This window comes from Triplophysa rosa, linkage group LG21 (assembly GCF_024868665.1).
Source record: "Triplophysa rosa linkage group LG21, Trosa_1v2, whole genome shotgun sequence".
NCBI lineage: Eukaryota > Metazoa > Chordata > Actinopteri > Cypriniformes > Nemacheilidae > Triplophysa > Triplophysa rosa.
The window spans coordinates 15,388,249-15,404,844 of record NC_079910.1 but is presented as its reverse complement, the minus strand read 5'-3'; the positions used below and the strand labels follow the sequence as shown (position 1 = coordinate 15,404,844).

Sequence of the window (16,596 nt, the reverse complement as noted above, 5' to 3'; positions counted from 1 at the left end):
AGGATCGTGTTTTTTTTTTTTTTTACAGCAGTGTATATTGGCATTTTCTGCTGTTTGCCTATGGAATCTAATCTGATAGAGCATTTGGACCCAAACGGTATGACCTTCCATTATAAATTAAAGCAACTTACCACTGGCCAAAAATAAAATCAAAAATAAAATAGTAAAAAATGATTTGTAAAACCAATTTGATTGTACTTATAATTTTAAAAAGCAAAAGTGTATAGTCCGCTTTTTCTTCATTATTTGGTCACATAAAGTAAATAAAGAAATAAAATAAAACTTGAGTTGTGTTATGAAAGACAAAATGATGCACAATTATATTATGCGTGCATACATTATTTCAGACATTTCAGCGAAAGCCTTCAGATTAAAGATTTTTTAAATCATGAAATATTTTAGTCAAGCAACCCTAAACTTTTGAACTATAAAAAGGAAATCTATTAGGAAAGAAAGTTACAGACTATACAATCTGCCTAAATGAATTTTCGGTGTCATCTCTTTCACGCTCACATTATTATCATGTGAATAGTTGCGCTCAGCTCTTGGAGTGTTTACGGTAGCGCACGCCTCTCGTACTGAAAGTCTGCTTTTTGGTAGTAGTTCGCTTCTTTCTTGGCACTTGTGTGCCAGTCACCCTCGAGTGAGGACTACTTTCTCTTTATTGCTGGTTACTTAATATCGAAATCATGGGCTTTGATCTTGATCGTTTCGAGAGTACCGTAGAGCCGGACCTCATCTGTAAACTGTGTGGCAAAGTTTTGGAGGAGCCTCTGACCACTCCGTGTGGACATGTGTTCTGCGCTGCCTGCGTGCTCCACTGGCTCTCCAAAGTCAACAGCTGCCCCGTCCAGTGTCAGAAGATGTCCCTTAAAGAACTGAACCACGTCCTGCCCCTGAAGAGCCTCATTCTGAAACTGGATATTAACTGCGACTACCGCGACCGGGGCTGTAACAGAGTGATGAAGCTCCAGCATCTCTCAGAGCACATTGAGAACTGTGACTTCTCTCCGGTGAGATGCAGGAATGAAGGATGCGACGCGGTGCTCAGTCTGAAGGACGTCGCGTCACACATGCGGGAGGAATGCGAACACAGACCGGTGGAGCTTTGTGCGGATGGATGTGGACTGATGCTCAGCCTCAAAGAGAAGTCGGACCACCGCTGTCTTGAGGCGCTGAAGACGCACAGCGGGTTTCTCCAGGGCAAAGTGCTGGATTTGGAGAGAGAGCTGAAGCGCCGGCGCTTGAGGTTCAGTAGGAGGGAGAGATCGCTCCTTTCCAAACTTTCTGCGCTTCACTGCGAACTTCACATGACCGAGTACAAGGGCAGGATTGACGCGCTGCAAAACAGTTGCATCCCTTTCAATAAGGTACCTAAATCAAGTGTTGACGGTTTTATCGGAAGTTCACTGTGTTTGTTTATATAGCCTTACCATTTAGTTTACGCATTATTATTAATATAATAATATATTATTGTATATTAAATACATTAAAGTAAATTAAATGAAAACTACTCGGCAGTTATTGCTTTTTTGCGGAGGTCTACCGGAAGTTAAGTTTGTGCCACATAACGTTTGTTTATGTTGTTGCCGCTGAAACCGTCAGGAGACGGGTGTTGAGGTGTTGACGACAAAACTTTGCATTTGGTTTGTATGCACTTTTTATAGCGACTTACAGTGAGTTCAAGCTTTACATTTTATCATGCGTAACCCCTGGGAATCAAACCCATGACCTGAGCTACAGGAACACCTTTATAGGCCTAAGGCCGTGTTCACATTTGACTTATTTTTTGAAAAGAAAAAGTTGAAATTGGCGCTTTTGTAGTAAAAAAATACGCTCGCAGCGTTGTGGTTACAAATAACAGCCGACAGTGTTCAAAGATAGCAATTTGTGCACGAAGGCAGCTTAGGCCGTGTTCACATTTGACTTCTTCTTTGACAAGAAAAAGTTGACAGTGGCGCTTTTTTAGTAAAAAAAAAAACGCTCGCAGCGTTGTGGTTACAAATAACACCTGGCAAAGTTCAAAGATAGCATTCGTGCACGAAGGCAGCTTAGAGAGACAGGATTCGTAGGCAGTAACAGAAGTCTATTTGAATTATAAACAGAGAGTGTCTTTGCATAACCAATCACATATTTAAAAACTACAATACTTGCTTGAGCCTTCTTGACCAATCACGTTCCTCGCATGTTGTTATGGAAACGACAGGTCTCTGTCATTTGTTAGCTGTGAAAGAGGTGCTTGACGTAGGGCTTTTTTTTCAGAGAAGTTGAACTTTTTTCAACCTCAAAAGACGCTCTGAGCTGCAGAAAGAGACGCTGGTGCTGGCGTTTAAAAAAAGCGCTCAGGACTTTATTGAAAACACAGTTTACTCCATAGCATTGTAATGTAAAACAGACACTACCAGCTTCAAAAAAGAAGTCAAGTGTGAATATGGCTTAATGTAGGCTAATTGACTTCGAAAAGGGATTTTGATTCTTTATAACAATTTAAAATATATAAATGCTTTCATATTACGTAGTAGGCTATGTTTAACACAAGTAGCCTTTTGAGTAAAAGTGTATAAAACATAAAGGTGCCATAGAAGAACCTATTTGGCTCCACAAAGGACCATTCACTCAAAGGTTCTAATGAGAACCATTTCTTTCTTACTTTTTTTAATTCTAAAGAACAGAGGTTCTTTATGGAACCATTCAACCAAAGAGGGGTCTCCTATGGCATCTTGAAGCACCTTTAATTTTTAATAATGTATATTTTACATTAGGAAATAGATAGTGTTAAAACAGGACAAAAAGTATTTCGATTGTCAGACACACCACACATCTACAGTTAAAGAAACAGTTCACCCAAAAATAAAAATTCTGTCATCATTTACTCATTCTCATGTCATTCCAAACCCGTATGACTTTCTTTCTTCTGTAGAACACAAACGAAGATATTGTGAAGAACGCTGGCCCCCATTGACTAAATAACACAAAACCAGACATTTCTCAAAATATCTTCTTTAGTGTTCCGCAGAAGAAAGAGTCTTATATAGATTTTGAATGACATGAGGGTGAATAAATTATGAAAGAATTTTCATTTAATGTGAACTATCCCTTAAAGTGGTGACTTCATCGGTGTATGACATCAAAGTAGTGTGAGTACTATTTGGAAAGATGTGCTTTCCAAATGCTTTTCGCAATTCATGTCAGTCATGACTAATTTAGTTTTGGAGAAAAGTGTTGCATCATTTATTTGCACAGGTTATTTGATTAGATATTTTCTTTATAATTAAACAAAATAAATGTCTTCAATCAAAAATGTTCAATCTGGCAAACTCAATACAATTTGTATCCTACTGGAAAGTAGCAAGAACCTCTGCTTTACAGCTTATACTTTCAATCTTTACATAATACAAAACGCTTTATCTGCTACTTTGAAATGTCTCTCAACACTAATCCCCCCCCTCAAAAAACATCTTTTTACCTTAAGCAAGGTAAGTTCATTTTCACAGTAATTTCACACATGAATGATCCAGATCCAAACAAGAGAAACAGACGTTAAACCTGAACACCCTCATTCAAGTCATTTTCAGAGGTTTTCGCATGGTTGCTCTCTCTCTCTCTCGCCCATCTTATGCAAGCAGTCTGCTCACGAGTACATCATGAAGACTTAATATGCAAGTCTAATAGAGCTGACAGGAGGCACGTCGTGTGGACTACAGGGAGATAGGACATAAACACAAAAGAGTCTTATGTCTCTGCTCGGCTTGTGTCACGTGTGCTTCAGTAATGAAGATCTCATGATGCTGTTCTCTCTCGACGTGACAGATTTCTCCCTGCAGATTCAACTGAGGGTTGGGTTTCTCTTGGGTTCAGATGTTTTAGGTCCGTCATTCATAAAGAGAAGAGCTCTTGCTGTGGTTTTTGGTTGGCAGTTATAGATCAGCAGGATGTGTGTAGTTATGTCATAAAACCTGATTACAGATATAGATTTGATGTTTTGCTTATGAATTGTGAACTGAATACATGCCCAAAAGAATGTGAACATAAGGACATCACATTCATATAATATCAAAGCTGTTGACATTAAAGGAGTAGTTCAATATAAAATAAAAATTTCATGATAATTCACTCACCCACATACAAGCAGTCCGTGTGTTAATTTCTTCTGTCGAAAACAAATTGAGGCTTATGAGGAAAGCTTAAGGGTTATCATCCTTATAATGGACTTGAACGGGGGGCTGTTGGTTAAGGTCCAAATTTCAGTTTCATCGCAGCTTCAAAAGGCTCTACACGACACCAGCCGATGAATAAGGGTGTTGTTTAGCGAAACGATTAGTTATTTTCCAAGAAAATATATAATGTATATACTTTTTAAACATAAATATATGGCTTGCACTGCCTCCGTGATCCGCGTCAACGACTTCACGTACTACATAATCACGTTGGAAAGGTCACTCATTACCTAAGCGGAAGTTCCGACCCAGTGTTTATGAGTGTGGAGAAAGAAGAGCGTTCAACAGTTCTTGGATGTTGAATGACACGTTATATGTCTTTGTGCAAGATTATTGCTTAAAATGGTCAGTTCGTGTGCATATCAGGAATGTTTAAATCTTTTGAAATCTATTGTCACGTGCAACCTTTCCAACGTGACTGCGTAATACTGAAGTCGTGGACGTGGATCGCGGAGGCAGTGCAAGCCGTGTATTTGTTTAAAAAGTAAATCATTTTTTATTTTCTTGGAAAATGACTAATCGTTTCGCTAGACAACACCCTTATTCATCGGCTGTAATGTAATGTAAGAAATGTAACGGGAAGTTCAGGCATTGGGCCAGCATTGTTTAAGTCTTCTGAAGTGTCTATAAGCATGCAGCATAAGATGTTTCAAAATATGACAATATTATTTATGCTGTGGTTTAAAGGGGTCATATGGCGCGAATACGTGTTTTTCTGTGTCTTTGGTGTGTTATAAGTTGCCCATGCATGTATTAGACACGTAAAATTGCAAAATGAAAGTGTTGGAACAAAAGATGCATTCTATCTAAAAGCGAATGCTAACCCAGACCTGCCTGAAACGCCTCGTGTAACCACACCCCCACAAATCTACGTCAGTTCGTGGTATGAGTTGACTAAGACCGCCCAAATGTATACGCACGTAAGGTGGGCGTACCTGTCAGTACAATTGAAGAGGAACCTGATGTTCCAAATATGGTAAGAGGCGTTACATTTCCCTCACACGCTTGCAGTATTCGACCAATCACTACACACTGCTTAACTGGCCAATCATAGCACACCTCGCTTTTCAGCGCGATGAGCTTATACAGCGTTTTTTAACCTTAAATCCTGTATACACATTGCATTACATCTAAAACAACCGATAATATTAGTTTTAGCCGTGTCATATGACCCCATTAATTCCTCTGTATCTTTTAGACTTGATAAACAACTGGCCATGCTTATAAATCACACATTAATATATCCAGGTGTCTCTGGGGGTATGATCTGTCTTCGCTGCTTAAATGCCATTACTTTGCATCTCCTGTGGGTGTGTTGTTTCATTAGGTAGCTAATGGAGAGAGCCCTGCCTCTCTGAGGGGAGACATTTAGTAGGGTGAGGAAATCTGTGTTTGAACCTGCAGCTCCTCAAGAATTTCCTCTCGTCGTTTCTCTTTCACTGTGTCAGGAAGAAGAAACGGCGACCCTCAATGTGACCCTCCACAGAGCATCAGGATGTCTCGGATTTAATATCATTGGAGGATGGTCATGTGAGGTATGTTAACTCGCGGTGTATATGAACATTTAATGTCGTCTTAACCTGTACAGGCCTTTTAACATAACCTGAAACCTTGATCGAATGCGAAATAAGTTCAGAGCATGAATATGCATGACTGCGCTGTTGAGGCACAGCAGTTTCCACAGGGCTGCAGATGGTTCCTTCATCTTTATTAATATTTGTACATTTAAATTGCCGAGACTGAATATTGACAAACCCTTTTTAAGTTCAATACTTTGACAATAAAGAAATAAAATAAAAACACATCTAATGAATTAATTTTAGATGTCATTGACTTGATATTACCTTAAGAACATTTCTTAGAAGACCGTGACTGAGTCAAACTGAAGAATGCTGCAACTGCCGTGTAACATCAAGGCAAAATAATACCAGACGCCACTCCAAAAAGCAGAAACAAGAATAATGTCATGGAAAACATACACAAAGTGTCTTTTAGTCACAAAAGGCAGCCAACCCCTTCATTGTGGAATAAGAAAACAAAATAAGTGACTGGGCCACATGTAACAGTATAATTGGAGCTTGCGCAGTGTGAGCTCTGCGTATTTCACTCCAGTACATCGTGTGAAACGCAAGCGTGGGAGCCACTCAATTCTCACGTACATTGTGTCCAAGTGGAGAGGAGAAATCAAGCTGTGGATTTGGCTTTGCTTTCTCTTCCTTAGTCTTGTGGAGAATCATCACAGTCTGTGTATGTGTTTAGCACCTGTTCTTTAACGGACAGCCAGAGCTAAAGTCTTCATCTGTGTGTGCCATGTAAGACTCTATACAGAAGGTGGATTTTATTAGTATGTCTACAGTGTATGGACCTCTTATGCAAATGTATGCAAATTGTCAGATTTAAGCTATACTGGTAGGCCCTAGCTACCAAATTATAAAAAATCAAATACCATAAAAATGAACAAACAAAAAAATGTTATTTAGCAAGTAGATAAAGACTATGTGTTCAAAACTATGTCCTCATCTTAGCCTGATTTGCAACGGTAAGCTTATAATAATGTTTTCATTTTTATTCATTATTCACTATGATTTAATGAATAATGAAATGCAGTTGTCGGGGACAATCTCACAAAAATATCAGATTGATGTCATTTAACTTCAATCCATGTGAAGTACATAAAGTAACTTGCATTTTCAGGTTTTAAACAGAGATGGTGATTTAGAAAATGTTACAGATTGCTGTAACAAAATAATGATTATGTTAAAAATATATATAATTATATAAATATTCCTATTAATATTATGTTATAGTAAAAACAATATTTTAAGTAAGGGATTAATGCACTTCGCGGAGGGTGGTTCTTCGCCTCCACGGCATGCATTAAGATCCTTTAATGCACGGCTAGCCATGGATTATCCCGTTTATACCATGGTTATTTGCCAAGTTAAAGCTTTTATTGATGTTTACAGTGTAATTTTAGATCAAACAGGTGACAATGACAATGATTTTTTCAGTTAATTTTAAATATAATCAAACTGACTGGAGGTACCCGTGCGTTAAAGGCTTTTAATGCACACCTTCCAGCCAATCAGAATCCAGTATTCAAACAGAGCATGGTATAATCATATTTTAATTAATAAAAATGTTGATAATAAAATAATTAATTAATAATAGCAATTAATATTTTACAAATAATTAATGCAAATGTTTATTCTTAATATGCTGTTGTACTCTTTCTTTCTAAGGGACAGGAGGGCGATTCCAGCAATGGGATCTATATATCAAAGGTTTTGGAGAATGGAACAGCAGAAAAGAGTGGACTGCACGTTCATGACAGGATCATTGAGGTTTGCCTGATCTCACTTTAAAAAAATACATGCAGACTGTTAAGACTTCGAGTTTTCTCTTAGACGGGACGAGGAACAAAATATGATCAATTTCTAGACTAAACGGGTCACTTAGACTGCCACTTGACAGATAAAAGCTGAAAGAGATAGACATCATCCCGTTAGTCTGAGCACCTTAACTGGTGCCAACAGTTTCACAGTGTGTCTGTTAGATTTGTCAGATCCAGTCAGAATAACAATGTTGGCGCCATCGTAGGTTGATTTCACACTGAGCAGACTCCTTTAAAAAGAGTGTTAGTCTGCTCATCCAGCACTACTGAGTCTGTTATTCATATCTAACAGGAACAAACGCTTTCAACCGAGCGGATCATGAAGGCATGTTACTATGAATTCATGTAACATTTCCTTTATTTCAAACTGGGAAGCTATTAAATATCTCCAACACAGCGAATTGAGGCTTATCCAGAATGCTGTGAGTAGAATGAGCTATATACACCGCGGGCACCTTACATTGAATTCACCATGATGTTTCTACAGTAGCCCTAAACGGACAAACTGCTCTACAGAGCGCGTTTTGTAAATGCGTTATCTCCTTCGGCAAAGAAGCGAAAACGTGACAACGTCTTAGTCCTGTGAGAGTCACCGTAGTGCTTCGAAAGGGAGGGGTGAAGTGAGCCGTTGGATGCAATTCGCAAACTTAGATGTCGCTAAATTTCATACACATGACCTTTAAAGCAGCAAACATTATCATGTCGTTGAATATAAGGGCAGTGCACAAAAATGTACATTATTGAAAATGTACTTTGCTTTCATGATTGAACACAGAAAATTGTGAATTCATGTAACATGAGCACTCGATATGTTCCTTAAAGAATGTGTGCTACGGTGGTTTATTTTCAACAGGAAGTCACCCGTGTAGCTTTTGTCATGGTCTCAGAGCAACCATTAATAAGCAAAACAGGTGCAGCAGAGACCAATAAATTCAGAGATGTTCAAATAATAATTTACCCAAAAAATGTAGTCATTATGTACAGTACTCACCCTCATGTTGGTCCAAACCTGTATGCTGTTATTTTTCTTTGAAACAAAAGAGGAAGAAAAATACCATACATGTAGTATATCATATCTCCTATGTGCTATAATCGTAAAAATTATTTTGAGGACATGCAAAGCTCAAGAGCGGTAGGTTGTTATTGGAACACAATGCCATTGGATCTGTAAATAATGACTTCAATTTGAGTATGTTGTTCACACAAAGCTATTGATTTGGTTCAGAAGATTTGAAATACAGCACACCACCTCTATTAACTATTTTTATAGTTCTTTTATGGTGTACTTTGACATTTTGAGAGTTTGGGCGCTTTAAACTGTTGTTGTATGGGGGGAAATGTAGAAAGGTTTTCAACAAAAGCAACATCATATGGGTTTGGAACAATATGGAGGGTTGAAAGAAATTACATTTTCTTTCTTTCTTTCTTTCTTTCTTTCTTTCTTTCTTTCTTTCTTTCTTTCTTTCTTTCTTTCTTTCTTTCTTTCTTTCTTTCTTTCAATCTTTCTGTTTTGGTTAGGACAAGAACTTATATACTTAAACATTTTAATCAAATGACTTAATTTTAACCATGCAAGTTTAAATGCGTTGCATTATTAAAAGGACAGTTCGCCCAAAAATGAAAATTCTGTCATCATTTACTCACCCTCAGGCTGTTTCAAACCTGTATAAATTAAAAGGAAGATATTTGGAAGAATGTCAGTAACAAAACCACACGTTTACTGTAGTATAGTGTATATAGTATTTATTTCCCCTACTATGGTAGTTAATGAGGGATGAGATCTGTTTGGTTACTGACATTCTTTCAAATATCTTCTTTTTTGTTTAGCAAAACAAAGAAATTTATACAGCTTTTGGATCAATCTAAGGGTGAGTAAATGATGACAGAATTTTCCTTTTTGGGTGAACTGTCCCTTTAAATGTCAGATTATCCTACTTTGCTCTATATATAAAATCATAGTTATAGTGCACTGTGACCTCAAATATAGTTTTTTTTTGTTTAATATTTTGCATCCATACATTTGGATTTCTTATCTAATGCTGCAAGGACATTTTGAATTATTCGTGGAAGGATTAGCTCAAGTCTTAAATGCCAAAAAGCACAAACAGGTTAATCATATACTTGAGGCATGTTTGTAACATCCAGTACATCTAATAAAACAAACTAACAGAATGTTTTACTCCTGAGTTAATATGCATTGGCACGACAGCTGTGAGCTTGTTTTTTTCCTCCCTCGGGTTGTGGGGTTATGAATGCATTCCTCCAGTGATGTTTTCATTATTTGGTGAAAACAAGAGTGGGGAGCAAATTCAGAGGTTAAGACCACCAGCCGAGTAGGTCAGTGTCAACAGGACAGGGATGATATCTTGGACTGCAATGTTGATGAAACGTGCTTTGAACTGGCATCTCATGTTCGGGGGTCCGTTGCGTCCTGCAGGACGTCTAGAGTGGAAAGGGAGTTATGAAAGGAATAGGAAACGTGTTTGAGAAGAAATAATGTGTAGAAGATGTATCTGTCTGTCTGAACATTTCATGTGAAATGTTCTTGTTATAGTTTGCAATAGATTTAATGTCGCCTCAAAATAACTCAACACACAGCCATTAATGTCTAAACCGCTGGCATCAAAAGGGAGTACATCCCTAAGTGAAAATGTCCAAATTGGGCCCAATTAGCCATTTTCCCTCCCCGGTGTCATGTGATTCGTTAGTGTTACAAGGTCTCACGTGTGAATGGGGAGCAGGTGTGTTAAATTTGGTGTTATCGCTCTCACTCTCTCATACTGGTCACTGGAAGTTCAACATGGCACCTCATGACAAAGAACTCTCTGAGGATCTTAAAAAATGAATGGTTGCTATACATAAAGATGGCCTAGGCTATAAGAAGATTGCCAAGACCCTGAAACTGAGCTGCAGCATGGTGGCCAAGACCATACAGCGGTTTAACAGGACAGGTTCCACTCAGAACACCTCACCATGGTCGACCAAAGAAGTTGAGTGCACATGCTCAGCGTCATATCCAGAGGTTGTCTTTGGGAAATAGACGTATGAGTGCCACCAGCATTGCTGCAGAGGTTGAAGGGGTGGGGGGTCAGCCTGTCAGTGCTCAGACCATACGCCACACACTGCATCAAATTGGTCTTCATGGCTGTCGTCCCAGAAGGAAGCCTCTTCTAAAGATGATGCACTAGAAAGCCTGCAAACAGTTTGCTGAAGACAAGCAGACTAAGGACATGGATTACTGGAACCATGTTCTGTGGTCTGATGAGACCAAGATAAATTTCTTTGGTTCAGATGGTGTCAAGCGTGTGTGGCGGCAACCAGGTGAGGAGTACAAAGACAAGTGTGTCTTGCCTACAGTCAAGCATGGTGGTGGGAGTGACATGGTCTGAGACTGCATGAGTGCTGCCGGCACTAGGGAGCCACAGTTCATTGAGGGAACCATGAATGCCAACATGTACTGTGACATACTGAAGCAGAGCATGATCCCCTCCCTTCGGAGACTGGGCCGCAGGGCAGTATTCCAACATGATAACGACCCCAAAAGAAGCTGAGGTTAAAGGCGATGGACTGGCCACGCATGTCTCCAGACCTAAACCCTATTGAGCATCTGTGGGGCATCCTCAAACAGAAGGTGGAGGAGTGCAAGTTCTCTAACATCCACCAGCTCCGTGATGTCGTCATGGAGGAGTGGAAGAGGACTCCAGTGGCAACCTGTGAAGCTCTGGTGAACTCCATGCCCAAGAGGGTTAAGGCAGTGCTGGAAAATAATGGTAGCCACACAAAATATTGACACTTTGGGCCCAATTTGGACATTTTCACTTAGGGGTGTACTCACCTTTGTTGTTAGTGGTTAGACATTAATGACTGTGTGTTGAGTTATTTTGAGGGGACAGCAAATTTACACTGTTATACAAGCTGTACACTCACTACTTTACATTGTAGCAAAGTGTCATTTCTTCAGTGTTGTCACATGAAAAAATATTTACTAAAATGTGAGGGGTGTACTCACTTCTGTGAGATACTGTATTTTGTCCTCTGAGCAAACAGACTGTTTAGGTCTGTTCTTTCAACCCAAGCGTTTAGAGCGGGACCAGACTGCTTTTATAGAATAGATGAGGAAATCTGCACCTATTTGTCGAAGCAACAAGACTTCCCCGACTCTCTAGTGATTTCGCTTCGTTTATCCACTTCTGTGACGGTTTCTAAGGGTAGACCTTAGATAATAATATTTATTACCAATAAAACAGGGAATGCTGACACTAATAGCTTGAATTCAAGTGGAAATTGCTGATAAGAGTTATGAATTATGTCATTGCTCATTCACCCTTCAGAGGTTGTTTGTAATATGAGGAATCAATGTATGTTAATACTTAATGTCAAATTATATGAACGCTGAGATTTAATATCGCTTACAACCTTGGCAGCAATGTGACTTCTTGTCAAATGTTTCATATATTTGCGATTGTCATAATTCTGTTACTGAAAGATTTGATGCTGTGTATGGCTGCTTGTATGTGCACAGAAAGCGTTGAGTCTCTTGAGATTAGAATTAGAAAAGAATGGTCTTTTCAGCCATGAAACAATGGCAGCTGACAGCCAGATCACAATTTGGTACATCGCAACCAAGGCCAAAGTAAAATTGTCTCTACACACCTGATTTATTTAGTAAAAATATTACAGTGGTATGCTGCTTTGTTGTATATCGTTGTATATGAATGCTTGAAACCAGATATGCCTTTGCTTTTGTTAGTACTAGATTATTTGATTCAAGAAATTAAAATTCTGTCATCATTTATCCACCTCTATGCTGGTTTTGAGTCCATGCAATTGCAAGTCAATTGGGTCAGTGTTGTTTGGTTACCAACATTCTTCAAAATATCTTCTTTTGTGTTCTGCAGAAGAAAGAAAGTCATACAGGTTAGAAATGACATGTGGGTGAATAAATGATGAGTGAATTTTCATTTTTGGGTGAACTATCGCTTTAAAGAGGCATGGTTTCTCATGACTATAATTGTCTTCATTACATCAACTAAGACTGAGAGAGACAGTATCAGTATGCGCAAATAAGACATGAATCACTGTTTTTGTGATTTTGTAGCATCACACGTCACAACAAACTGTCGAAAAAGCAGTACTGCATTAACAACTATTTGTTCAGCTTGAACACTACACAGATTAAATTTAAATACAGTCGTCACTACATGACATTTTTGAACAGGATTAAGAACTCTTAGTAGAGGAGTGACAACAGTATTGAAATGCACGTGAAGGTCATTATGTTCCAGCTTTACTGCATACTCAGTAATTATAATATTTAATATGTTGCTGTAATTAGATATTTACTAGCATTTAAGATTTTTAAGACATGCATTAGTGAGGGCAGAACTGTAGGCTTGCTGTCGTTGGCCAGCACATTAGAAAAAGTGTGGAACAGAGAAACACTTGTGCTTACTGCTCCTTTCGGATCCTCTCAGTGGAGTGCAGAGCTTTAAACTCACAAACACTCACAAAAAGAGACTAAAAGTATCAAAATGTTATGTGTTCATATAAAATGCATTCATTTAATTTAGACTCTAACCTAAAAATATTTGTTGCTAAGTGACAGATTGAATGAAAATCACGATGTATTGGGCTGCCAGCAAGTGCACTGCACAACTTTGTTTGCATTTGTGTGTGTGTTTATATGTCACATGCCTCTAATATTATGTTAACATGTAAATATATGCATTTGGCAGATGCTTTAATCTAAAGTGATTTACAGTGCATTTAAGTTAAACATTTTCAAACCAGTCTCAAGTCGGTTTGTGGCATATAGGCACGAAATTTGGGATCTAATGAATCATGTTCATGGACATATTTCCCTTTTTTTTCGTGTCAGTCAACACTATCAAAGTTTTACATATTTAAGGAGGTGGCTAACCAACACCTTACCCTACCCCAAACCCTAAAAGCACAGCCGCAAAGGCAAATTTAGCTAAAAACGCGACTTTCACCAGGGAAAAGTCAAATCATAACAAAACATACAAATGAGATTGTAGGAAATAGGAATTCACACGAATTAGCCACCTTGTAAAATAGGTATGAATTCCCATCAGATTGCGTTGATATATATTTATATATACCGCATATTAAAGGGATAATTCAGCCAAGAAACAAAATTTCCCCATGTTTTACTCACCCTCAAGGCATCCTAACTGAATATGACTTTCTTCTTGAAGAATAATGCAGTCGGAGTTATAATACCAAGTTATCCCTCGGCTGCGAGTGAACCAGAGGCTTGTTTTTCCGGCAAATGACGAAAGCTCCCGAACAGAGGAGACAGTACCCTATTGGAACAACAGCTTTGGAATACAGCTTTTCCTGTAGCTCAGTGGTAAGAGCATTGCGTTAACAACGCAAGGTTGTGGGTTCGATCCCAGGGATTACACATGCCTATGTATAAATGTATAGGATAAAGCAATGTAAGTCGCTTTGGATAAAAGCGTCTGCCAAATGCATAAATGTAAATGTAATGTAAATGTAACAAAACGAAAAATGCTGAGTTCGTCACCGGAGCTTCAACACGCCTGCGTCATTTGCAGGAAAAATAACCTGTGGTTCACGTGCAGCCGAGGGATAACGGAAGTAAGACATGTTAATAGCGCTCTCAATATGGATATTTCTCTTAAACAAACGCATCGATTCGCTTCAGAAGACAATTGTTAAATGCTGAGGCAATCCTGTCCAGAAACGTTTTTTTGTCATGCTGGTTGGAAGTCTCTTAACATCCTGATAGCAATCAATAAGTAAAGTGATATATTGGCTATGGAAGGCGTAGGACCAAAAGCGTTTGCCCAATCATTGCCCTCATTGCGAATTATTTAGTAAATTCCATTCGCGAATGCATTCCGGTCCCTGACAGTCAGTTCGCAGGGGTTTCCGGGGGTTTCCCGCTCGGTCTGTTAGCAATTTTGTTCCTGTGGTTTCAACAGGAAATGGGAAAATCCTGGCAAAAAGGGGAGTGTTGGAGGGTATGATTATAATCTGTGTTGCTTTTCCACGCTGGGAGCAACTACAGGTTTCAAAGACGATGCTATGGTAACTTCACGGTTGGTCTCTTTGTCATTCACAAGTTGCGTTTGCAATTTATAATGGATATATTGGATCATTCGAATTGGTGAGTATTTCATTGGAACTCATTGGTTAACCAGGGTTCTTTACCTACATTGGATGTTTTCTTTCATGCCCATTGGTAACAGGGCATTGCTTATTGTGTGCAGTTGCAGTGTTAACTACATAACAGCACTCCCTTGCTGGGATTCAGTTCATTTGACCCATTGGTTGACCAGGGTTTATTTTTTTCTGAAGTTCTGAACATCATGGCTGCTTCATGGCCCACATGTTCAGGCTCTATGGACCTCTGGGATGCACATATGGAATGTCCCACCTGCTTAGGCGTTGAACATCTGAGGAAGGTCTTAACTGAGCCCTGATTGTAATCTGTTGTCCTTGGATGCTAGGCAACAGAGATTAATGAAGTTTCATCCTGAAGCTCAAAATGTTTCTGCACCAGCTAGAACCAAGGTTCAGTCTGGTAACAAGCGTCCAGCTAGCAAGACTATAGGACCCCCGAGGAAGAGACATATTCCTGCTACATCTCTATCCCATCAGGTGGCGGAGTTATCTAATGCTGTACAGGGTATTCGGGCTTTGTTGACCAAATCATTTCCTTCTGCTAGTAGCAATGTGCATGGGGGAATGGTGACATGTGGCCCCGTTCCCTCGTTGCCTGGGTCTAGGCCAGCAGCTGAGGGTTCTAGGAAGGAACTAGATGTGCTCTCTATAGCGGCATCAGACTCATTACTTGCAGAGAAGCAGGATCATTTTAAGATGGCTCTTGCTAAATTGAATTTGGACCTACCCTCCCCTACGCTGGGCCCTTCGAACCTCCTGCGGCATCCAGTTGTTCAGCCTGGGGATTTCCAGATACCCAGTTGTCCTGACTATACTGGTGTAGTGTTTTCTGCTTTTCGCGCAGCTCCGTCTTCCAGGCCCGACCGTGTAGCACGAACATTGGCAGCAATGGCGGAGGCCCAGGAGAGAGGACTCGGTAGTATGCCTCCTGTGGAGTCGTGCATATCCTCCTTGGTGGTGTCCCCCGACGAGGCGCTGAAGCAGGAGCTCCGCTGCCCCAACCTAGAGTGCAGGCGTACTGACGATCTGTTGGTGTGCGCTTTTAACACGGTGTCAGGATTGACTCGTTTGGGGAACTCAATGGCTCATTTGTTGCTCGCACTCCATTCTACGATGGCCACAACAGAATCAGACAATACTTCTTTTGAGTTGCTTGATGCTTCTCTGCAGGCTCTGGGGTCAGTTGCCTTCTCCAGTGGGAAGGCTTTCGGTCTAATAACACAGACTAGACGTCAGGTGTGGCTGGCTCAGTCTAAGCTGCCAGAGGCATGTCGCAACAGTCTCCGTCGGTTATCCTTAGTGCCTGGCCAGGTTTTCGGCCCAGCTGCTCAGGAAGCCCTCGAGAGAACGGCTTGTGCGGCAGAGTCCAGATCACAGCATATTGGACGTACTGTGAGTTACCCTGCCCTGGCTGCGCATCGGATGACTGTTAGCCAGGCTGCGCCACAACAGAGTAGACAGGAGAAGGTCTACAGGCCACCGCAGCGAGATGCTAGACCTGGTCCGTCGTCACGATCAGAGGCACCCCGCCCTTGGTCCAGACCAACATCTCGCCCTACATACACCCATCATCACCCCCCCCCCCAAGGCAGTGGGAATGTTTCCCGCTATCGCTAGGGGTGTGGGGTCTTTTACGGGACATTTTTCAACCTCTCAGCTACAGCATTGGAGGGGTATTACAGACAAGTGGCTTCTCGACACGCTCGAGAAGGGATATTGTCTTCAGTTCCATCACAGATCTCCAGTGACCACTCGGGTGTGTCCCACGGTGGTCCGGGACCCTCATCAGGCCCTGGCCCTTTCAGAAGAGAT

The 16,596-nt window shown here is 40.2% G+C and overlaps 1 protein-coding gene across 1 annotated transcript in view; it reads left to right on the top strand.

The window, feature by feature from the left end:
* The first annotated feature begins 614 nt into the window (after nucleotides 1-614).
* Nucleotides 615-16,596, top strand: part of pdzrn3a (PDZ domain containing RING finger 3a) — a 31,188-nt gene continuing 15,206 nt past the window's right edge. Inside the window, 3 exon segments of the mRNA XM_057319458.1 lie at nucleotides 615-1,370; nucleotides 5,666-5,752; nucleotides 7,460-7,561. Coding sequence (XP_057175441.1) covers nucleotides 690-1,370; nucleotides 5,666-5,752; nucleotides 7,460-7,561 — 870 coding nt within the window. The 5' untranslated portion in view covers nucleotides 615-689.